The 26453-nt window shown below is 34.4% G+C and overlaps 1 protein-coding gene across 4 annotated transcripts in view; it reads right to left on the bottom strand.

Annotated features, from left to right (window-relative positions):
- Positions 1-26453, bottom strand: part of LOC146998124 (ras-related protein Rab-13-like) — a 93385-nt gene that overhangs the window by 23447 nt on the left and 43485 nt on the right. For all 4 annotated transcript variants that reach the window (XM_085813450.1, XM_085813449.1, XM_085813448.1 and 1 more), the window contains one exon: positions 14174-14297. In XM_085813450.1, coding sequence (XP_085669576.1) covers positions 14174-14297 — 124 coding nt within the window. The remainder of the gene's footprint in view (positions 1-14173; positions 14298-26453) is intronic.

Genomic DNA, 26453 nt, shown 5'->3' on the forward strand with positions numbered 1-26453 from the left:
GTAAGAAAAGAGGGTAAAATGATTATCTACAGAAATTTATTCTAATTTGTGAGAAAAGAGTTTTTTTTTTTTTTTGTTTTTGTTTTTTTTTTTTTTTTTGTAAACGAGGCTCTTAGTTCAGAATAGTTGGAAACTTTTCAACAGGTCGTTTCTAGGACCTGCTTCCAAGTTTACCAAATTCTGGCAGCGGCAAATGTAGGGTTTATATTTATTTTAACTAACATTTATTTTAAGTTTAAACTATCTTTCCTGTCAAACCTTACTTTCCCCTAGAATTGCCAATGCCAGAGTATGTAAATTTTAGTAGAACGCCCAAGTATTCAAATCGTCAGCGGAAGTAATTTGAGTTAAATAGAAGGGAAACAAGTTCGTAAGTGTGCTTCTTGCTTCACGAACGTGAAGGTGCTAGGTAGAAATTGAAGAACCGCGCGTTTCGGCCTGTGTGCTTGCCTCGGCAGATGTTGAATCTTTCAACTTAATATTCAGAAAGTTTGCTGAAATCTCAGCTGTTTCTTAGAACGCGGTTAGGTTAGTTACGTTTAGAGAGCCTCGTAGGTAGTAACTTGTTATTATTCATTTATAGTTTCTTATTTTTATTTTACCGCCGGTTCGGCGTAGTTTGTGAGCGTCAAGTGCAGGCATCTGTAACTTCTAAAGTAGAATAAAAAGGGAATTAAACCCTTCTTAAGAGTTTTGTGTACTTTCCAGTTCATAGCAGTCACTGTCATTGTTGCGTGTAGGTTGGGGCCGCGCAACACCACAAATAAATTAAAAAAACATGTAAAAATTTTTTGTGGGTGTGTTTCATAATTAAATTTAGTAACAGTTATTACATAACATACATTTTCTCAAAATATTAAAATATTAATTTAACAAAAATACAATTGTTTTAGAACGGAGCAAAAAATGGCTAACATAAGTGATGGGACACTTACTTTTCCATCAAATATTTATCCAAAAATTTTACTTTTTAAAAGGTTTTAATATTTTGTTGGATTTCCTTTTACTTTTAAAACATGATTTAATCTTCTTGGGATGAATTCGACTATTTTTTTTTTTTTTTTTTTTGCGATTTCTGGAGTGATTTTACCTCATTCTTCTTGAAGCACCAATTTTAATTGTTGTTTTGAAGAAATGGTGTGTTTGCGAATTCTTGATTTCAATTCTTGCCAAATATTCTCTATGGGATTTAAGTCTGGAGATTGTGGTGGTGTTTTTGTTTTTTTAAGACAGTTATACAGCAGCCAGAGTCTAACGTTCAAAGCAGTGTGCTTGGGGTCATAGCCTTGGTAGAATTTAAAATCATTATGAAGGTTCAATTTTAGTGCTGAATATTTCAAATTTTGATTTAAAATGTCAATATACTTGTACTAGTCCATTATACTCTCAATAAAAACAAGATTACCAACTCCAGCTGACGACAAACACCCCCATACCACAACACCTTCTACACCATGTTTTACTGTTGGCACCAAGTTCTGTTTGCGAAATTCTTCCCTGGGTTTTCTCCACACCAAGAACCTACCGTTAGAACCAAATATATTAAATTTACACTCATCAGCAAATATAACTTCATTCCAGTAATCAGAATTCTTATTTATGTTGGATTTTGCGAAAGCCAATCTCAGTTTTCTATTCTTTTCACTTACGAAGAATTTTTTCCTGGCTGCGCTACCGTGAAATCCAGCAGATCGATTTACTCTTCTAATAGACTCAGGATTAACAATTTCTCCATATAATGCTTGTAAATCAGCAGCAACTTTAGGAGCACTTATTCTTAATTTTTTTTTAATATTTCAAACGATAATTTGCTTTATTCCATCGGATAGCTTTGATGGTCGGCCAGGTCTTCTTTTATCCTAAATCATATGATTCTTTTTATATCGTTTAATGATATTGAAAACTTTTGAATGACTCAAGTTAACTGTTTCAGCAATTTCTCTAATAGATTTTCTACGTTCAATATGCAAACAAATAACTAATTTTCGAATTTCAGGCAAAGTCTCTTTTCGTTTAGCAGTTTAGCATTCATGGCTGCTAAGAGCTAAAAATACAAAAATTCCAAAACAAACTGGAGAGAAATACTGCAGACGATTTTATAAATTATTGCTAATTGCTTTTGAGTAAATATAAAAAAACCCAAAGTTTTTTTAATTGTAGTACGTAGTAGTATCTAATGGTGTCCCATCACTTACGTGAGCCATTTTTCCTCCGTTCTTGTATTTTTATTAAATTAATATTTTAATATTTTGAGAAAATGTATGTTATGTAATAATTGTTACTAAATTTAAGTATGAAACACACCCACAAAAACTTTTTACATGTTTTTTAATTAATGTTATTACAGTTTCCTTTTGTAAAGCACAAGTGTCCCATCACTTTTGTGAGACAGTATCATGTTCTTCGCACTTAAACCGTAAAATTCAGTTCAACAGCAATTTTACAAAATAATTTTAAAATAAGCATATCTTTAGATTTTCCGATACACTGTCTCGCGCGCTGGAGATAAAAATGTTTTATCTGTAGAGCATTGTCATTGCTTGCTTTGAAATTCCTCAGTATGTTAATCAAAAATTCGTTAAAGTTTTACGAAATATGAAAACGATAATAAAACAAATTCCAAATTTCAAATTTGGGCTTCCAGATGCCCATTCGCAGGAGGATGACGTTATTCTAAATTTGATGTTTCTAGGTACCGCTGTTTTATCAAAATGAGGGAAACATACATACATTTATGAAGATTTTTAATCGTTTAATTCCTTTAAATATAATACAGGGCGATAATATTTGTTGGCCACAATTTGAAACATTGGCTACATTGGCTTTTCCCATGTACACATCGATCTATTTTCACTTAAAAAAATATCCCAGAATTGCACAAACTCGGCATCGCGCACGACCTCGGCACTGCGCACCACATTGGCTTTGCCCATGTGCACATCGATTTATTTTCATTTAAAATAAATCCCAGAATTGCACAAACTCGGCATTGCGCACAGCCTCAGCATTGCGCACTGCATTGGCTTTGCCCATGTGCCCATCGATCTATTTTCACTTAAAAAAAATCCCAGAATTGCACAAACTCGGCATCGCGCACCACATTGGCTTTGCCCATGTGCACATCGATCTATTTTCACTTAAAAAAAATCCCAGAATTGCACAAACTCTTCATCGCGCACAATCTCGGCATTGCGCACCACACTGGCTTTGCCCATGTGCACATCTATCTATTTTCACTTAAAGAAACATCTCAGAATTGGCCAAACTCGGCATCGCGCACAACCTCGGCATTGCGCACCACATTGGTTTTGCCCATGTGCACATCGATCTATTTTCACCTAAAAACATCCCAGAATTGCACAAACTCAGCATTGCGCACCACATTGGCATTGCCCATGTGCACATCTATCTATTTTCACTTAAAAAAAATTCCCAGAATTGCACAAACTCGGCATCGCGCACAACTTCGGCATTGCGCACCGCATTGGCTTTGCCCATGTACATATCGATCTATTTTCATTAAAAAAATCAGAGAGTTGCACAACGTTAGCTTTTCCAATCATCTAGGATTGAGCCAAAAAGAAATACAAAATATTAAAATAAGCAACTTTAAAACGAACCATACAAGAAAAACTTTTTCACTTACCCTTTTCAAGAAAAATGTAAAGTCTTTTTGAGGGGTTTTATATATGAATTTATATTAGGGGGAAACCCTTTTGGATCCCCCCTCATCTTTAAATAAATTTACAAACGTTTATACGCCGTTTCCGTAATATATGCAGAAAAAAGGCTAAAACCCACAGGGGGGGAAACACTCGATTAAAAAAAGAAACCACGTAAGAACATTCAAACCGCAACAGAATTAACAAGTAAAAAAAAATAAATAAATAAAATAAAAATAATGAAAGCTTTTAGATTTTACATTACGCCCAAAGGGCGTTTTTTTTTAACGTTTTGTGTGTTACATTTCTTTATCGTATAATGTTCTTTACACTTAAACCATAAAATTCAGTTCAACAGCAATATCGCAAAATAATTTTAAAATGAGCATATCTTTAGAATTTCTGATACACAGTTTTGCGCTCTGCACGTAAAAATGTTTTTTTTTTTTTTTCCCGTACTGTGTTGCAGTTGCTCGCTTTGAAATCTTTGAGTTTGCTAATAAAAATTTCGTTCAAGTTTTACAAAATATCAATCAGATAATAAAAAAAATTTCAAGTTTGGGCTTCCAGATGCCCATATTAGGTTGGAAACGTATGTTATTCAAAATTTGATGGCTCTAGGTACCGTTGTTTTATCACAATGCGAGAAACATTTATGCAGATTTTTCAATATTTAATTTCTTTAAATATAACACAGGGCGATAACATTTAGTGGCAACAGAATAACAACACAGCTTCAAAACATTGGGTTAGCCATGTTGGCGCGTTTATTGCCCATTGAAAAACAATCGCCAAGCAGTGGGCTAAATCGCATTTTAACCATTTTGTTATTTTTTTATCATTTTGGAAAGAGAGTTTATTTCTTTTTCATTTCTTTAAATTTTGAAGTATATTTAGAACGTCAAACAAACTTATAAAAAAGCAATAACTGTGTTCTACTAAGTTGTCTAATCGGAAGTTAATAATAATAGCATATATATATATATATATATATATAATTTGCATTTTAATGAGTACGAAAATGTCTATTTTCGATAAGGCAAAGAAATGCGATTTAAGAATATTAGCTAAAGAATTGGGAGAAGATGTAAATGAGAGTCATAAAATGAGCGATTTGAAAAAGGTAATTTTGGCTAGCAAAGAGTACGATGAAGAAAGCGCCAAAGAATGGTTAAATATTATAATAAATGAAAGAAAAGAAAAAGAAGAAATTGAAGAACGAAATTGTCAAGATGAAGAACGTAGGCGAAAAGAAGAATATGAGGAACGAAAACGAAGGCATGAAATGGAATTTGAACTGCAAAAACTACGTATTGAAGCAGAAAGTAGATCTACAAATTCTGGCCCCAATGAAAATGCTAGTAGTACGCACATGAATCCAAAGTTAGAGCTTCATCGTTTGATGCAAAAATTTAAACCTGACGAGAATGATATCAGTTTATATTTAATCATGTTTGAACGTTTGGCTAAACAAGTTGAAATGCCAGAAAATACATGGGTTACTAATTTGTTTGGCTTATTATCATTATTGCCGTATGATATTGCTCAGTTAATCGCCAGAGAAACCGATGAGATTGCAAACGATTATAAAGAAGTTAAAAGGATCTTATTAAAACGGTACAAGATGACACCTGAAAAATTTCGCCAAAAACGTTTTACGCACAATAAGAGTGTAGGAAACACATGGAAGAATTTTGCGTATGAGTTAAGAAATTTTTTTAATGAATGGATAAGCGGAATTAAAGTAGATACTTTTGAGAAACTTAGCGACCTTATTCTAGAGGATCAGATAAAACGTAAAATGTCTCCAGAAGTAGAAGATCATTTTATTGACATATGGTGAGTTGATTTCACCAATTGATTTAGTTGAAAAACTAGATGATTATGATACCTTGAAGTCAACTTTCAACAATAAACAACCGCATAAGGAAGGGTCTTACTACAAGCGAAACTCCTTTAAAGATGGTCCAGCTGCTACAATCAATGAAAAGAAAAACCTCTACGGTATCACACATAAAGAAAAAGGTGAACCAAAATGCTTCAGCTGTAATAATTTTGGACACATCTCAAGGGACTGTCCGCTGCCCAAACCGTAGTAACATGCCCAAAATGTAATAAAACAGGTCATAAAGCTAAAAATTGTGTTACCAAAGCTGAAAATAATCATTGAAATGATAAAAATTATTCTTTTGAGCAAGTTGGCGAAAATTTAGAAGAGAGCAATTCATATTTGAAGAAAGCAAAACTGAATAATTCTGAAGAAGTACAGGCTTTAATTGATACGGGGAGTTCTTGTTGTCTCTTAAGGACCTCAGTTGCTCAGAAACTTAAAATGAAACCAGAACCTGCTAGGAATGAATTATACGGTTTTGGAAATCAAAGGGTGCCTGCAGTGACTTCTATAGGAATCATTAAAGCCGATATTGAAGTTGATAATGTAAAAGGCCAAGGCATAAATATATACCTTGTACCTGATAATGCACAGCCAGTTGATCTAATCATCGGACGGACATGGCTTGATCTCCCTCACATCGCTTATGTCAGAATAGGAAAAAGATTTCACTTCGGGTATAGGGAAGATGAACTATTTAGTAACCTCCAAATTGATGAAAAAATAAATCGAGTCTGCCTTAAAGCTTTTGAGGCAAATGAATTAGAGAAAAATACAATCAGTCTTGTCAGTTTTCAAACAGATTCTGTAGATAATGTATTAATTATGATAGAAAATCCTTCCGAAAGTATCGGCTGTTTATTAGAAATAAAAAATGGCGAAACTTGTATACCAGTGATTAACGTTGGTGATAGAAGTGTTAAGCTCCAAAAAGATCAATGCGTTGGGAGAGCTGAAATTTCTGAATTGAGCTCGAACTTAGGAAAAACTGAAAATATTAACAACATAAAAGTTCCTATAAGTTTAAGCCAAGTTAAAATTGGCTCGGATCTCAACATTGATCACCAGCAAGAGTTATTGTGTTTTTCGAATGAATACAGAAATTGGTTCGCACTGAATATTTCAGAACTCGAGTGCACTGATCTCATAAAAATGCACACTAAAGAAGATATATTCGTCCATCAAACTGCAGTAAAGAAAAACAATACAAAAGTGTTGCTCGAAGTGTAAGAGATGGTGAATTAGGTGCATTTGAAGTTGTTCGAGAGAAGAGGAATGAAGCTGCAAATCTGATTGGACTGAATGTCACTTCGTTGAAAATTAGTCCTTATGCTGCAAATAGAAATCGACACTGTGGCTAACTGTTCTCTAAACACCACTTCATGCCAAGGCAAAGACAGAATGACGAAAGTGATGGTAGTCAGAGCCAAGAGAATGTAGATGATAAGCAGCAACTACAACCTCAAAGGCCCGTACGAAGGCAAATACGTCATCCTTACTTCAGGCAATATTGTAGTTATCTATTCATAGGACTTCCACGAAACGTTGGACGTGATCGAAATGAAGATGAACAAAATGAAAGAAAAAACGAAGAAAGAGTTTCAGGAGGTGGAAAAGACAATCACTGGAATCCTAGACGATTTTATCAAAAGTGCTTTAAAAGCAAAATCCACTATCATAGGAATGACACTGAATGCAGTCAAAGTAGAATGGAAGGAGAAGCAACTAGTAATGATACTGAGGCAAATGACGAAGAACAGCAGCCACGCGGTCAAGGCTCTAGATCTTGTCTACTTTACAGATCAAAAATGGGTTGTCGAAAGTCCCACTAAGTTGATTCACGTGCTAAAAACAGATCTTCGGAGGGCATCATTTCCAGAAATACAGAAGATTATGATAATGACGAGGTTGACGACGAACTTAAAAGGCCCAAGCGAACAGTGCGCAAACCATTGCGTTATAGAGACTTTGTATAGGACTTATAGAATTTTTTTTTTTAAAAATTATATTTCATTTTATTTTTTCCTACCTATTATTATATTTTTGTTGTTGTTCATTTGTCGTTTTATTGCATGACAAGATTTGGTTCAATTGAGGACAATTGAAAAGTCAGGATGGTCGAATGTAAGCACGATTGTAAATTATTTATTATTATTAGACAAAATATCTTTGAGAAAATGGCAACAGCTAATTGCTGGATGTCGTTCTATTTTAATTTTAAAAAATATACATGGACATGATGTACGCTTGAAATGTTTAATGGTACAATGCAGTAAGTACGTTTGCTATGTTATGTACGTTTACGAATACGCTACGTGTAGGTTATTAAGATTTCTCTTTAAATAAATGTTCGTCTTTTACAACCATTTTACGAGTGATTAATTTAACTACAAAAGGAAGTTAACAAACGGAAAAAAAAATTTTCAGTCATTTGTCACTACAAGAAACGTATTTGGAAAAGAAGAAATAATTTGCGAATCTAAGCATCCTTTCTCAGAAACTTCTTTCTTGAGGAAAGATTTTTAACTGAATGCATGTCCCAAAATGTCCCATTCTAGACATTCTAAACTTCTTAATTCGGAAAAATCTCACACATCAGCGCTCGGAGTCTAGAGGAAATTTTCTTATAAAGTCGCGCAGCAGTCAACGTGTTAAATGTTTTCGTTTTTGACTTTTACGTAGTCCTGGACACTCTCTCTAGTGGCTAAACAAGCTGTCGGCATGACATTTTTCAGATTTCTCGGTGCATAAAGTAAACAACAAATACCTTGCCTTAATAAGTCTCCAGTAAGGGAATCTTCCTTGAATTTCATAGTGTTATAGGATACTTCTTCGATCTAGATAGATAAGCTTAGTCTATAAGAATCCATACATTAACCTCAGGTTTTTTTACTGCTTGAGTGTAATAATCTCAATTATTACCAACTGTTACAATCTTAACTACCAAGTCTCAGTTATTAATTACGAAGTTGTTTAAATCGCTTATGTAGAAAAAAACAAAACAGAGAAAAGCTTAGGCATCATATTGTTGCGTGCGTACGGATTCGTTATGAAATGAATGCACAAGTCCGATGAAAAATGAACAGAAATTTATTATTATCACAACAAAAATGCTTAAATTTTCTCAAATTATCATGCAGTATTACAATATCTCACAGTAGTTACCTTTTAACTACTCAAATGTCCAATAGAACGTAATTCAAAACAGCTAAAGAAAGCTAATCCGCGAATTCGCTACAAGCAACAAGAGCAGTTTTCTAAACAACAACAAACTAAGGAACTACTACGAACTGAGATGTTTTCCTCCTTTTATAAGATTTTTAAATCACGCGCTAGAATTTTCCAGTACTTTCTCGAAATCAAAAAGAGATATTTATTTATTTAATGCACGCGCTCTAGTATTTTCAATTTTCCTTAGCTTTCTTTTAATAAACTTACAACTGTGGCATAAATGCATTAATAAGCATTATATTACAATAATAAACAACATGAACAATAAATGCAATAAATAAAACAAATCAAATGCTATCAAATACAATTCAAATACAAATCAAATACTAAATGCAAATCAAATACTAAATACAAATCAAATATACATTTAAAAACAAAAAGGACCATGGTCTTATACTATTTACAATTATTTACATTACTTACTATGGCTATAGTAATAAGCTAACCTGTCGTAAGAGTTCGAAGACTCACGGATCCGAACCACGACGTCATTCGTGTTCAGCACTGTATATGGACCATCCGAAGATGACTGTAATTTAGGACTCAGTCCTTTTCGTTGAATCGGGTTCCACAACCACACCTTGTCTCCTTTGTTGGATCTATGTCTAGTAGCTCGTGTGTCGCATCGGGTCTTCATTTTCTCCGTCGCCAAGTTGACTCGCTTTCGTGCAGAACGGTGCATCCTCTCAAACCGGGCCTGGACATCTTGGATGTGTTCCTCAGGCGATGAAGGCAAATCCGTAGGGCGACTAAACAGGCGGTCACAAGGCAGACGAAGGTCTCGACCGAAGAGATTCTGGGATGGAGAATAGCTGGTAGTCTTGCGTTTCTTTTCGACCCTGATATGATTTCGGCAGCTTCCCGAGCTCGATCTTTCGGACAAGGCGTCGACATTTCCAGGCGAGGATCCCTTTTGAGGATGGATAGTCATGCCATCAGATGCTAAAAGCAGCTTATTGTTTTTGAAATCTAAGGAAAAATTGTATTTCCTTAAAAAGTCCAATCCGAGTATGCATGGATCTGTAATATCCGCCACATAGGTTGTGTGATGGTAGGCGGCACTTCCAAACGTGATGTTTACGTTTAACTTCCCAGTTATGTCGATCTTGTCACCAGACGCAGTCTGAAGGGTAACACAGGATGGCGTCCAAATAAGTTTATCTTTAAACTGTTCAGCTAAATCTTTCCTAATGATGGTAACATTAGCTCCTGTGTCAATGATCATATTGCAAGGAACTCCATCGATATTCCCATTGATGGACAGTCCGTTATTGTTGCCACTCACTATAGAGATCTTAAGCGCTTTAAAACAGGGTTTTTCATTATCTGGCAACCTCCGTTCCTTGATATGGTCATTAATTTGTTTCCTGCGTCGTTGCTCAGAAATTGTCTCAATTTTCGTACCCTGGGGTGTTCTGCAATTCTTTCGTACGTGGCCTTCAGCTCCACAGTTCCAGCACTTTGGTTTCTTGTCAGTCCTTTTCCTTCCCGTGGCATTTAATTGTTTGTTTAAATCGTATGCCTTATTTTCCGTGCTCTGGGGAGTTCTGCAGTTCCTTCGTAGGTGGCCTTTAGCACCGCAATTCCAGCACTTTAGGGTCGGTTTCGTTTCACCACTATTCCGTCTTAAAGCATTCACTGGTCTTGTCAACTCATCCGTTTTATTATCCGTGCCCTGGGGTGTTTTGCAATGCCGTCGTAGGTGACCTTCAGAACGACATCTCCAACATCTTACAGCCACTTTGTTCTCACTGCTACTCCGTATCAAAGCATCGACTTGTCTGGATAAATCATCTAAACGAGCCATCAATTGGTCTCCTGGGTCGTGGACTCGCACAGCTCTGACTGGGTAGCGATCTCTAAGAGTTGCTTGCTGGGCTGCCTCCAATTTCACGGCGTACAACAGAGCGCTTTTTACATCCTTTACATCTGCCATTCGTAGAGCCTTCTGTATTTCGGGATCCCGGATTCCATCGATGAAATATTGCAGGGACAGGATTTCCCTTGTTTCTGTCGGACACTCCGAAAAGGCGTGATGTGACAGCCTGTCAACATCCATGGCGAGCTCCTGAAGTGATTCGCTGGGCTTCTGTTGACGGGATTTTAATTGAAGCCTGCTGTAGTCTTTTAAACATTTCTCGCCATAGCGCAGCTCCAATGCGCCGGATAAAGCTTCGAAGTCAAGTCTTTGGTTTTCTGGAAGCGTCTGCAGGATATCCGCTGCGTCTGCTCTCAGAGAAGCGGCGAGATGACAGGCCTTAGTTTGGGAATCCCTTCCATTCGCATCCGAAACGATAGAAAATTGTGTTTTATACACTTGCCAGGATGTCTTCCCATCATATGTGGATAGCTTCAGAGATGGACGAGCAGGCATCGGTAAGAATTTAAAACCCTCAGAATTGCTTCTTTCGTTCGCTATGCTCTTCTTTAAAGTGTCAACTTCTTTCGCAACGGCTCAAACCCTATCATCAATTTGTTGCTCGACGGCAGAAACTCGCTCTTCTATATGTTCTTTTACAGAAGAAACTCTTTCTTCTATTTCTTCTTTCACCGAAGAAACTCTTTCTTCAATTTGAACTTTTACGGAAGAAACTTTTTCTTCAATTTGCCCAACTTTATTTTCAACCACATCTATTCTGCCTTCCATAGCATCGAATTTGGTTTCTATTATGCATCCAATTTCACTTTTCATTTCGTATTGACTTTCTTCAATCTTTACTTGTACGGCTTTTATTTCTTCTTGAACAGATTCCTTAACAGCTTTTATTTCGTCTTTAAAAGTTAATTGACCAGCTTGAATGGTATTCATCTCTTCCTTAACGGATTCTTGTCCCGCTTCAATCCTTTCCTGATTAGATTTCATATTTTCTTTCAACGAGGCAAAGGCTGAGATCAACTGCCTTAATTGCTCTTCCATCGCTTTTGTTATTGGCATTCAAATCCCACTTCTGACACCAAAAATTGTTGCGTGCGTACGGGTTCGTTATGAAATGAATGCACAAGTCCGATGAAAAATGAACAGAAATTTATTATTATCACAACAAAAATGCTTAAATTTTCTCAAATTATCATGCAGTATTACAATATCTCACAGTAGTTACCTTTTAACTACTCAAATGTCCAATAGAACGTAATTCAAAATAGCTAAAGAAAGCTAATCCGCGAATTCGCTACAATCAACAAGAGCAGTTTTCTAAACAACAACAAACTAAGCAACTACTACGAACTGAGATGTTTTCCTCCTTTTATAAAATTTTAAAATCACGCGCTAGAATTTTCCAGTACTTTCTCGAAATCAAAAAGAGATATTTATTTATTTAATGCACGCGCTCTAGTATTTTAATTTTCCTGCTTAGATTTCTTTTAATATTCGTCACGCGCTGCACTGCGCGAGAAATAAAACCATTTAATTTATAATTGAACTAACATTAGCTTTTAAATACCAAATTCGTAACAATATTATCGCAATGAAACGTTTCCTTACTTTCATTTATGAAATATAATTTATACATTGTTAAATATATAAATAATACATATTTATAAAAAATAATAAAACTAAAGTTTATCTGTTCCACTGTACCATATTTAATAAAAATATTTCCGATTTTATATATTAACTAAAACACAGCATTTAAGTCAAAAAATGGGAAGGGGAGGGGATGGGAGAAATGACATCCTAACACATGAATTAAACATGAAGAAAAAAAGTTTGAGAATAGCTGTGTTCACTGTAGCTCAATGTTTGCTTTCGGACTTTAGTATTGCTGAAACGTGTCTGCATAAATCTTGTATTAAATATTCAAATATTTTTCTGATGTGTTACTTAGTTTATTTTCAGCCTTGCTTGTTGGAAAATAAATATCATCAAAATATTCCTTTTAATAAAATAATTTATACGAAAATTGAGAATCAATACAGAAAATTTAGATCAAACTGAGAATTAACCCACACTAAATAATCAATAACTACACAGACGCTTCCGACTTCAATGGGTATGGCAACAGAGTTCATGGAGTACCCTGTGGCAACAAGTTGTTTTCTCCGGTGAATCTCACTATAATCTGGAGTACAATGATGGAAGAGTACGCGTCAGACTTTAGAGAGTAGAACGTCTGCTCTCACAGTGTGCTATCCAGCGTCATATCTCACAAACGCCTGGCATCATGATGTGGGAAGCTATTGAGTATTATTGTCCATCCCATATACTACAGATTGCGAGCAAGCTCAACAGTGATCGCTACATATGGGAAGTTGTGGAGCCAGATGTTCTCTCCATTCTTTGACGCTCACCGGACGCCGTATTCCCGACAAAGGCGTTGCTCATTTTCCATCTTGCCTGCTTCCAAAAATACCTAATGTCTCTACAGTGGCGCCCGAGCTAAAAAGGTGTTGGATGATGATTCTCCACACCCAGGATTTGGAGACTGGGTTACCTAAAACCCCAGTTGCCTTTTAAAAAGTGGAGTATATAAGGTATTTCTGCCGCTTTCTTTGCATGCCTTCGTGGTGTGGTAGTGTGTACGCTGTGCGCGTATTCCAGAGGTCCGTGGTTCGATTACCGGCGAAGGCGTTACTCATTCTTCATCTTGCCTGCTTCCAAAAATACCTCTGTCTCTGCAAATATACAACCATAAAGGTTCGCTCGCGGTTATTACACAACTGTCCCGAAATTAATAAAAATTCTCCATGTTTTCCAGATTAAAATCTTATGAAGTATGTTAGGAGTGAGTTAGAGAAAAGAATTTTGAAATTATATATTGAAATTATATATTATATTTTGAAATTATATTGAGAGCTCTATGAAAACTAATTTTTACGGAGGTATGGAACAAAATATATCATTCTTTCTTTAAAAAAATAGATAAATCCATGCAGAAGCGTATGAAACGTTTAATTTTAGCTAAAGGATATCCAATGAATTATTAAATTTCTTGTTATTTTAATGTTTTAAATAAATGAACCACTGTATATCGGTAGCAATAGTGTAATACCTTAAAAAATATAATAAATTTATTTATTATATTTTTAATGTATTACTTACCAGATTCGTGTCATAACTGTTTAACTGATTTTAGAAAAACGCATGATGGTTATTTGATTAGGGAAAATAATTGCCTTCGTGTGAAACTTCTTTGGGAAACAAATTCGGGTTCACGTTATGCTTGAGGAAGAACCTACTAAAAAAGGCCCATGTAAATAGCCTATTCCATAGGTTTCGAATCCTGATTAAACTACCAGTGTGCAGCTCTTCTATCCACTCGGCCACTGGTGGATCTAAGTTTGTCATTATTATGCTTTTTTAATAAAATAGTAAAACAGTAAATTAACGACAATGAGGTATAAAATGCATTTAAATAACAAATATGTCCTAAAATTGAGCAAAATTTACCTATTGATAATACTTTTGAATCTCTCTTGGCCCGCTGTATCCCAGATTTGAAGATCTATTGGAGTATCTTCTACTGTGATTCGAACTTTTTTGCAATCTACTCCAACAGTACTCTCGTAGACATCTGAAATGCGTAAGGAAACGTGTAATGCAATACACAACAAAAAAAGCCTGCATTATAAATTTTAAAAATTCTACGGTTTCGTTGATAATGAACCGCTAAGCGGATAATCCTTGTGTTTACACTGGAACTTTTATTTTCTGTGCAGCTGTACATATGTTGTAGATATGAAATTCACGACACGATAATGTTATTCACTTTTAACTATAAAATGTTTTTCACATTCTAAAAAGATAATCTCATTATTGTGAGTAGAAAAAATTCTACAAAAACAAAATCAAGCTTCTTATATGGCTTCCATAAATTAAGATTTGAAATAAAGTGTTAAATGTTTAATAGATAAAAAAAAGGTTCCATACTTCTGCGTCCAGAATTTGCGAAAACATTCTTGCTTGCGTTATAAGATATTTCTCCTGCCTTCTTAGCATGCCTTCGTGGTGTAGTGGTCAGCACGCGCGGCGCGTATTCGAGACGTCCGTCGTTGGAGTCCCGGGGATAGCATTGCTCAATTTTTCATCTCACTCGCTTCGAAATAACCTAATGACTCTACAGAGTGAGGGCTCGTAATGGACTGAATGCACGCAGAAACGATGATAGTTTGATAAAATTTATTTTACAAAAAGAAACACTTTAGAGTTCTGGAATTTGCCACAAAAATACTTGTAGAGCTCTTTAACTCCAAGCTAATAAGAACGTTAAACACAATGCAATGCAAAACTTATCTAATGAGCGAAGCCAACACGAAGATTTCTCAATACTCTGAACTCATGCTAAACTAAACATCAACAACGCCGAAAATGACCTTTTATAGTTTTCTCCCTGCCACCAAGAGATTTCTGGTACCTTTCACTTCTTCTATGATGGCCGAATACTGCTACAGCTACATATAACATTAATTACAGCTTTACAATTACAATACCCATTACAGTTATATAGAAACCGGATCCAAATGTCGCCAATTTTGCAACCATTTGGCGACATTTGGATCCAGTTTCTTGCTCCATATGGTTGCAAATTATCGCGATTAATTAATCGTGAAAACCATCACCAGCTTGGCGATATCTCGCCACTTTAACGAGATAACCATTTCATCAATGTTAACTAAATGTCCTGTATTCTTACTTTTCTGGAAAAATTTCTTTAGATTTAGATAAACTTCTTTAGATTTAGATCAAGTACTGCAATTGCACACTGCTACCAAACCTTTGATATAAACTCTGCTGCTAATATAAACTGTTGGACTAACTGTAACAACAAGTGTGCCCTCAGTTGAGTAGTCTGAGAAGGACTTCAGTAAAAACTATTAACCTGATAGGTTGCTTCATACTCTTGCTCTGCAATTTTCTTAAAGTTAAATGTAATATCCGTGTGTAACTTAAACCTGCTAATAAATTATTGTTACACTATAAAAGACTCTTATGCGACCCTATCCAACATGACCTCTCATAACACTAAATTTCACTAAAATTATATATACAGAGGCTGTTCATTCAAAATGGCGAATTTCGAAGGCTACATTTACGCTCTTTCCGAAGAGAAATATGCATACTCCGTTATCCAGAAACGATGTGAGAGTCATGGTTTTGTGATATCTAAAGCGTCGATAGGTAATATCATCAACAAGAAAGGAAAACAAACGTCAAATTGGAGCCTCAAGTGGGACAAAAATTCCAATTTTCGACTATTGCAAAGGTACGTTGTTTAATGTTAAAAGAAAATCCCCATAGTCAAAGGACAGTTGCTCGGTGTCCACCGTAAACGAAATGATAAACGTTGATTTAAATCTTAAGAAAGAGAAAAAACACAATGTGCATCGTCTTCTTCCAAAGCATATCGCTCAACGCAGGACACGCTGCAGAATTCTATATGAGAAATGCTTATCCAAAGAAAAATGGAAAACAATTGTCACAATAGATGAAGCATGGGTGTATTTAAATGATTGTAACAAAAAGAGAGCCATTTATTATCAATTAAGGAGAGAAAAAAATTTAAGTACATGGTTCAAAGAATCGAAAGAAAGTTTTTCTTAGGAATTCATGATTGTTGCTGGTTTTTCTTATAATGGCAAGTTAAAAATAAAGAGAGTGCAAAAAAAAAAAAAAAAAATGTCAAGATTAACTCCAAATACTATCAGGAACATATTTTATCGCCAATTTTTCTGAATGAAATACCATCTCTTTACCCACAATGCCATCCATCTGTGAGACTCCATCAGGACAAAGCTAGCAGTCACACATCAAAATGCACTGTAAATTTCCTAAAAGAAATGGAACAAAAAACTGGTATCAAAGCCATACCCTTCACTGATATCCCTACTAAATCTCCCGATGTATCACCTATGGGTTTTTGTGCTTTCGGATTTTTAAAAACTGCGTTATTCAAACGTTGTCCCAAAACCTTAACAGGACTCTGGAAAGCTGTTCGGGAGGAATGGGATAGAATACCTCTTCTATCACTTCAAAAGGCATTGTTATCCTGGAAATTGCGGTGTCGAAAGATAGTTCAGAATAAAGGATGTCAAATAGAACATTTAAAACACAAGAATTTTATGTAATTTAGTTTTGTGAATACAATATACATCGTCTAAAAAATGTATGAACAGCCTTTGTATATGTACAAAATTCGTAAAAATATGCTTAATAAAGAATAACATAATAAATTTAATAAAGAATGCAGTTTTATCTGAGTGAGATAAAACTATTGATCGCCAACACGAGCTACATTTCTTTCAGCTTTCCAGATTTGATTCAATTTAAGATGGTAACAGGCATGGAAAATAAACTTACAAAACTTGGGATATTTTGGAATATACAGCACTTGACTCGTAACTAAAATTCAAAAGTCTTAAACTGAATACATATACGAATGTCTGTCCCGTACCTCCAAAAAATAAACGAGAAAATTGAGACTAAAACTATAAGTAACACACATATTATGTAACTTTTTGTGCTTGATAAAATTCTTAACAGCAGGATTATAATACATCACGCTACAGGTAGAATTTCCTCGATTGAAAATCCCACTACTAATACGGCTTACTTTTTCAGATTAATTTTAATATTTTAGCGGAAAATTTATTCATAAAAATTATTTTTGTGGCATTAACTCAAAAAATCAAGTTTATTTTTATGGATATCTTCTCTCTATACTTAAGGTATTTCTAAGCATTGTAAACATGCTGAAAACCTTACAAGCGCTTTAAAATTCTTCCTCTAAGTAGCATTACCCAATAGCAGATATTTCACCAGATCCAGAATTCAAGCAGATCCAGAATGAAACTAAGAATTAGTACCAACGAAATATTTTGCCGCTTAACCAGCCTAACGGCATCGCTTTCCTCCTTTTTATGTTTATAAGCTCTCTTCGGTCGGTCTTCGAACACTCTTCCCATAGCCTTCGCTCTTTTAAAACTATTGTTGCAAATGGCCGGATGTTTAGAAGCTAATGCATTCGTCTAGAATGGCAGAAACCTATCGGTCATTTACACACCTCATCACCAAGAACGTTTTCCAGGATGCACCCCAGAGGACGACCGATATTACACCTGAAAGAAAAGGAAGTTCCTTCCTGATGTGGATGGTAAATACCAAAAAAAAAAAAAACGTATCCTAAGGTATCCTATTCCTTTACGACCAGTCTCTCGAGAAGGTTTCCATCTCGACAGTATTTTAAGTATCCCAATGCCGCAAAGTACCATATGCTTAAAAATAACCATGCCTTCTCCTGGATTCGAAACCGAGCCAAATTTATGGTAGCCAGCTTCCTCGCCGCCATGGCAACTGAGCGGTTGTTACTTTGAATGTTTATAGAAGCCTGTTTAGTCATTCCTGATTTTTCTCTCGTAGAACACAATTTATATTAAGATTGTACACCATTTTCAAAACTATTTCCTTATTTGCTGGTGATATAGCTTGTTAATGGTATAATGTAAGAAAATGAAGGTTTATCAGAAGTGCTGAAAGCTATACAGAGATTTAGAGAGGAAGAGTTTCTTTTATGGATCTTCAAAGTGTTCTTTTATGATTAAATTATAAAAACAAAATTTTAATTGCAAGTATCCCCGTTTATTCATGTATTCAACTCGAATATTTTATGTTCGGAACGTATTTTTAACAAATGTGTTTCGGTTATCATAAATAAATAACTGGTTTATATTTTTTATTAAATCATATTACAAATTACTAATTCAGAAGTCAAACAACAAAAATCAGCGTTATATTTTCAAAATTTTCACAGGACTAGATTCGATGGTGTATGGTGTCTCTCTTCATGAGTCATAATTTCAAAGATCGTTTTGTTTCAGGAGTCAAGGTTGAGAGAGCATTAGAATTTCAAATCAAAACTTCAAGATTTCACAGAACATAGAAATAACATTTATTAACGATAAACTTATATTACTTCCGCCTATAGCGGCCATGAAACATAATCAAGCATCAAAATTATATGACATGCGTCATTCTTCAAGTTCAAGCGTCAAGTGCTATATTTTTCATCGGCGCGCATCAAGAGCGCCACCTATCTACCAAAAAGATGGAACATACTCCGCCCCGATGAACATTGGTTCATTACAACATTATTATAAAGATCTTCAATTTTAGATTTAAACAAGTTTTCCAAAGTTCAACAGTATATCATATAAAATAAAAATGCATAATGACAAATTTAAATTGAATAACAACATTAAATTTAGCACAAAATTTTACAAATAAAACATACTTACAATCTCTAGAAGGAAAACAAAATAATGAAACTGCTAAATTACCATAATCCACAATTGTGGTCCATTCTCTGAATCTGAAACACAATTGAATTAATAATAATAATAAAGACACAAATTATGAATATGCAATTAATGTTTTTTTTTAGAGTCTTATTCACTCAATGGTAAGCGGGAAAGTTTATGTATAGGACGCTTCATTTTGCCCAATAAAGTTTTTAGTTTCACAACACGAACTTTTCCATCAGCACCAGGATATAGTGCAATTACTCGTCCAAGTCGCCACTTTAATGGAGGCAAATTTTCATCCTTTATCAAGACTAAGTCATTGAGGGCTAAATTTGGTTTATCCCTGAACCATTTGGTACGCCCTTGTAATTGTGAAAGATAATCTCTAGACCAACGTTTCCAAAAGCTCTGGAAAATTTGCTGTGTCAATTTCCATCTTTCAGCAGGGGTTAGCTTATTATTTGTAAGATCAGGTTCAGGAATTGCTGTTAATGTAGTCCCAATTAGGAAATGTCCAGGTGTTAAAGGATTAAAATCTTCAGGGTCAGATGAGATGGAAACTATTGGCCTGAAATTCAAACACGCCTCTATTTGTGTAATTAAGGTGTGAAATTCTTCGTATGTCAGAACCTGGGTCCCAATAGTTCGCTTTAAGTGAATCTTCATTTGTTTTACTCCAGCCTCCCAAAGGCCTCCAAAGTGAGGGGCAGCAGGAGGATTGAAGATCCATTGAATATTTTCACCGCTCAGGTAGTTTTGAAATGCTTCTTCAGAGGAAAGTGTAGCTTTGTATCTTCTTAATTCTCGATCAGCCCCAACAAAGTTGGTTCCTCTATCGGAAAAGATTTTCTTGGGTTTTCCTCTGCGTGACACAAATCTTTTCAGAGATGCTAGGAATGCTTCAGTTGTTAGATCACTGACTACTTCTAGGTGAATGGCCTTTGTGGTGAAGCATATGTAAAGGCAAACGTAACATTTATATCTCGTTCCTCCTCTTTCTTTCCTAGCTTTAATTAAAAAGGGGCCTGCAAAATCTAGTCCTGTATTCGAGAATGTTCTATCCGGCAATACGCGAGAAGCAGGTAGGTCGCCCATTATCTGACTGGATGTGCTTGTTCGATTTTTAAAACATTTTATACGTTTCCAAATTATTTTTCTTACAATTTCTCGGCCATTAACGATCCAATATTTCTGTCGCAGAGCAGATAATGTTAATGTGGCTCCTCCGTGAAGGTTCACTTCGTGAAAGTGTTTGACTATAAATTCAGTAACTTGGTGACTTTTGGGAAGAATGATTGGATACTTTGTGTTTTCTGAAAGATTCAAGTTACAGAGTCTACCACCGACTCTAAGGATTTCTTCTCTATCAAGAAAAGGATTTAATTTCAGGATTTTACTGCTGAGATTCAATTTCTTCCCTGCTTTCAAAAGTCTAATTTCTTCTCTAAATTCGGAATTTTGCATGATTTTAAAAATCAAATTGCTTGCCTTATCCAATTCTTGAACTGTTAAAAACCCTTGAGTTTTAAAGATGTAGGTTTAATATTGTGGCAGAATTTTAAACACCATGCAGTTACGCGTTTCAATTTTTTCCAGGATGAAAACCTGGATGTCAATTCAAATTCAGCCTCTTGACTAATAACAGAACATACAGTAGTTTGACGCTGTTCTACCTGTACCTCTTCCACCATAGGCTCGATCAAAGGATCAAAAGATGATGAAGGAAAATTTTTCTCTTTTAACCACACTGGTCCATTGAACCAAAGTTTATTTCCCACTAGGTCAGAAGCTCTTAATCCACGTGAAACTATGTCAGCCGGATTGTCATTTCCCTTACAGTATTTCCATTGGGAAGGTGATAAAATATCTTGTATTTCACTTACACGATTAGCAACAAAGAGTTTGCATTTATCAGCGGTACCCCTGATCCAGTGAAGAACAATTTTAGAGTCACTAAAACAAAATACATTATCTTCTTGGATATTAAATGATTTCCTTAAATATTTAACTATTCTTGCGGCAATAATGGCTCCCATAAGTTCTAGGCAAGGTTAATTTTTTAAATGGGGATACACGGCTCTTTGAAGGAACAAAAGACGTACAGCAAGAATCAGGATCACGAAAATATGCAACAGCTCCATATCCCTTGAGGCTGTCGTCACAAAAGACAAAAAGCTCTATTTCATCGAAATTTACACATTCATAATTTAATATGTATTTTCTAGGAATACACAAGTTGAGAATAACTTCAATTTCAAAGTACCAAGTTTTAAATTTTTCACTCAAATAACTGGGCAAAATTGTGTCCCAATCAATACCCAATTCCCATAACTCTTGTAATAAGAATTTTATTCTGATAACAAAGGGTGCAATGAATCCAACTGGGTCATAAATTTTTGCCACAATCTGTAATACCTTTCGCTTTGTAACGTGTTTCCAGTCAACTGGTTGTAAAAGTTCTTGTACATCTAATTTCAATGTGTCCTCATCCAGATCCCAAATTATTCCCAGCACCTTTAACGTTTTCTTATCCAAATTATCTTCCATATTAATTAAACCAATATCTTGCCAATGATTTTTTAAGATACGGAATTTGATTCAAATTTTCTTAAGTTGATACCAGCGTCTTGAAGAATTTTAACTGCATCAGTTGATAATGAGAAAACTTCTTCAACGGAGTCTGCTCCATGGATAAGGTCATCAACATATAAGGACTTATTTAACATGTCAACAGCTTTGCTATATTTCTTTTTATAAGACTTAATATGATGTTTGATAGTGGCAGACAAAATAAACGGACTTGTTGTCATTCCAAACGGCACTTGGCACATTCGGAAAACCTTAAAACCTAAACTATTGTCACTATCGTCGTAAGAATGATCAAACCACAAGAACCTTAAAAAGTTTCTATCTTCACTATCAATTTGAATTTGTTGAAAAGCCTTCTCTATGTCTGCACAAAATGCAACTTTATGTAAGCGAAATTTTTAAATTATATCCAACAAGTTAGGATTTAAATTAGGGCCTGATATCAAACATTCATTTAACGATTTAGCTCCTTCAGACTTAGAAGAGGCATCATAAACTATTCTTATTCTTGTTGTTATTTTTCCTTCACGTATTATAAAGTCAAATCGGGCCTATGAGGCATATAATAACAGTTAGGTTCATTTTCAACAAACTTACATTGTTCAACAATCCCCCTTTCAACTTGTTCTCTAATTATATTATCATATTCATTATACAGGAAATCATTTCCCTTTAATTTATGCTTTAGTCCTAGAAATCGTTGTTTAGCAACGAAAAAATTATCAGCGAGTTGTGATTTATTGTCCTTCCAAAAGAGTTTTGTTTCGTACCTGCCGTTATTAAATTTTAAACTGTCGTTAAAATGCTTAATAGTATCCAAATCAGTTTCCGAAAATGTTTTGTTTTCATTTTCAATTCCTATCGAATCCAATTTCCAAAATGACTGCAAATCAAATGTGTTTCCTTCAACGGCAGATAAAAACAACGCATTAATTCGAGTATTATTTTTTACTTTACCCATCACTGTGTATCCAAATATCGTCGGTACTATAAACAAACCATCATTTATCATTGAATTACTTCCTGTTTGTATATACCAGAAATGCTCCGCGCCAAGCAGAATATTTATGTTCTCATTAACGGGACTTGTATCCGAAAGTTCCAAACCCTTTTTAGTCATAAATTCTTTAATGTTTTGACATGTTGATGGCGCCTGGAATTCTATTGATGATATTAATTCTATCCCTATAGCTTCTACAACAAGGCAGCGATCATCGTTTTTATTTTTTATTTTTAGACTATATACATCGAATTCTTGCGAGTTACCGCGCTGATTTCCAAACGAATAAATTGTTAGAAATTCTTTTCTAATGACTTGCAATTCTAAATCGCGCGCTAACTTGTGGGTGATGAAGTTTCGTTCACTACCTGAATCAATTAATAATCTTACGATTCTCGATTTATTTTTGCTTTGAGCAATAACAGAACATGTCTGTAAAAGCACACTATTTTCAGGTTTTAGAGTGTTACAGTGGGAAGTAGATACTAAAGTTTTATTTTGCGTATCTGCGGAGTTAACATCCTCCATTTCTTTCAATTTCAAACGGCAGAAAAGTTTATTATGATTTTTCTCGTTACAAATTTCGCATGGTTGTATTTTTGACCGACAAAACGACGACAAATGTGATTTGAGAAAGCATCTGTAACAGCGACCTTCATGTTTCAATTTGTTTCGTTTTTGTTCGTCGGAAAATTTCAAACATCCGGCAGATGTATGTTCGTTTGATTTGCAGAATATGCAAAACATTTTTACCGATGTGTTAAAAGCAGAAGCTTGTGATTTGACTTTATAATTTTTGAACCCTTGTTTAGGATTAACCCCTGTGTATTTATTACCTTTTGAGCTATTAATCAAAATACTTGCTTCTCGGCATTCAGTTTCGATTTTAATGAACTCTATTAATTCACTTACTTCTATATTTTGGTTAGATGTTCTTTTTCTATGGAATTCAAGAGCTAAATCTTCAGGTAACAATTTAAGAATTATTGGGTTCAATAACTGTCCGTATGAACCGCTAGTAACATCTAAACTACTTAAATTTCTAACGCAGATTTTTAACTGATCATAGAGCTTTCTTAACTCAAAAACATTTGAAGAACTTTTAACTGGTTCTAATTGTAACAACATCTGCATGAATTTTGATATAATAACATCTTTACGACCAAACCTCTCTTCTAAACTTTTAATGCATAGATCATAATTTTCTTCGGATAAAGCATAACCAGAAACACAATTATATGCTGAACCAGATAATAACTTTTCAAATATGTAAACTTATCTATTTTAGATAAACTTGGATTAGAATGAATAGCATTATCATACGAATTAAAGCATTCGAGCCATTTACTGGGATCACCAGCAAATTTTTCAATATTTAATTTAGGTAACTTTACTGAAGCACTAACATTATTACCATTCAGAGTACTACTAATACCATTACTAGTTGTAATTATACTTCTTTCAACAACTTCATTACTGTTAATTTTCTTTACTTTACTAACAATCTTAGCTTTAAACGTTATAATTTTTTCATCATACTCTTCACATACAAGTAGTTCGTTATAATATTCTTTTTCATCAATTATGAGAGCATCGATCTTTGAGTCAAGAGTTTTAAGTTTCTCATGGTATTCAATTAACAATTCATATGATGAATTTAGATCTTCTAGATGTTCTTTACTTAATTCTTCCGATAATAATTTCTCAAGTTTATTTAGAAGTGTAGTAACTTTACTACGTACAATAGCACGTTTCTTTTTCTCTTTTGCTAAACCATCTATTATGTTTCGTTTTCAAAGATCGATACCAAGAACAAATAAATCAAAATTCTTACCTTTCAAAAGGTAATTCCCCTTTTCGCGGGTTTCAAACACCAAAAAAGTATATGGTGTCTCTCTTTTCATGAGTCATAATTTCAAAGATCGTTTCGTTTCAGGAGTCAAGGTTGGGAGAGCATTAGAATTTCAAATCAAAACTTCAAGATTTCACAGAACATAGAAATAACATTTATTAACGATAAACTTATATTACTTCCGCCTAAAGCGGCCATGAAACATAATCAAGCATCAAAATTATATGACATGAGTCATTCTTCAAGTTCAAGCGTCAAGTGCTATATTTTTTATCGGCGCGCAATAAGAGCGCCACCTATCTACCAAAAAGACGGAACAGATGGTTTTAGCCAAACCACAATATTTTTTTTTTTTTTTTTTTTTTTTTTTTTTTTTTTTTGGTTTTGCAGCTGAAGATGGTGGTTCGGTAAAACCATCGAATCTAGTCCTGTGAAAATTTTTAAAATATAACGCAGATTTTTGTTGTTTGACTTCTGAATTAGTATTTGTTCGGCGTGTTATTGTGTCTTAATCATCTTACAAATTATTTGCCTATAATGTTTTTCGTGAATATATTTACTCTCCAGTTAAAATACCAAAAAATTAATAATACCTATAACAAAACATTACTTTATATAATGATTGAAAATATGAGATTTTTATCCGCAGCGTCGTCTGTTATCAGCCATCCTTTCTGGAATTCTAACAGGTGGAGAAAACTTACATAATACAAACTTTTTATTTTACGTAATATACAAACATTTTAGAGTATAAGCCTCGGATTCTCCCCCTTCCCCAACAGATGCACGATAGGTTTTACAAAGCCAAAAGACAAACAAATTTAGTCTCCTATCAACTCTGATATCACTTACAGAAGTGGGAAAAACGAAGATAGGGAGGAAGTAGTTGCTTTTGAACAGGAGTCACTGACGTCACATTAGAGCAAACCTTCTAGTATAATAATAATCGGTTTTTCTATGAGCAGAAGTAAAATGCAACTAGACTTTGGGCGAAATCAATGAATCAAGGTCATGCTTTTCTTTTATAAGGCAGTAAATTTGTAATTCCTAAAAGTTTTTACTCAGATCTATCTAGAAGGTTCTCATTTTAATCATTAAAAGCATAATAAATTATTTTTCTAAACAAAAATTTTCTTTTATAGCAAGCATGTGGAATTTAGTATCTCCAGTGCGCTATATAGTCATCAGAATAATAAAATAGCGGCTGGTCGCATGAAACAAAATCATTTTCTTAATGATTTATTGGGTAATAAAAACGAACAAATAAACAAAATCTTACATAATACTGTAGTATTTAAAAAAAAAAAAAAAACAGAAGGAACACAAGCAAGTCGTTATAGCAAATGAATATATATATATATATATATATATATATATATTCTGTTTCAAATCCTAACACCTTTTTACTTCCTTGTACGAGGTAAAAAGGAAGTATTGTAATCGTGAAAAGTTTCAGGCAGCAAATTTCAACGAAAATATCCATTTTGACCGCTATCGAATGCAATTTCACGATGTTTTTGCGAGATATCTGTACGTAAGGACAGAATAAAAAGACTCGTTTCCTCCAAAAAAATTATAAAACTGCTTTAAAATTAATTCTGAAGATAATTTTTCGTGGCGTCTGTACGAACGTATGTACGTACTGTAACAGCTTTAAATATTATTAAAATCTTGTAGTTTAAATAATTCAAATAGATGAACATTAAGGTATTTGTGAATGGCAATATTTGAAACCACACTCGAGTGCCACGTGCGACTCTCGCACGAAAAATGTAATTTATTTTTAAATGTTAGAATTCTTTTTTCTTCTTGTTTTGTATGTCGCCATTTTGAGTGCTAAATAAAGTTTTTTCTGTGTTCCATCATTGGAGTTACTTCATTTGCCAAAGAAGTATCACTGACATAATTAATTTGGAGGCACCGACGGAGATCGAATAATCGTGCGTATTTTTATTTTATTAGTTCATCACTGAACATAATATTAGTGATACC

This window comes from Stegodyphus dumicola, chromosome 3 (assembly GCF_044657685.1).
Source record: "Stegodyphus dumicola isolate Sdum_Otavi_A_Nest chromosome 3, ASM4465768v1".
Taxonomy (NCBI): Eukaryota; Metazoa; Arthropoda; class Arachnida; order Araneae; family Eresidae; genus Stegodyphus; species Stegodyphus dumicola.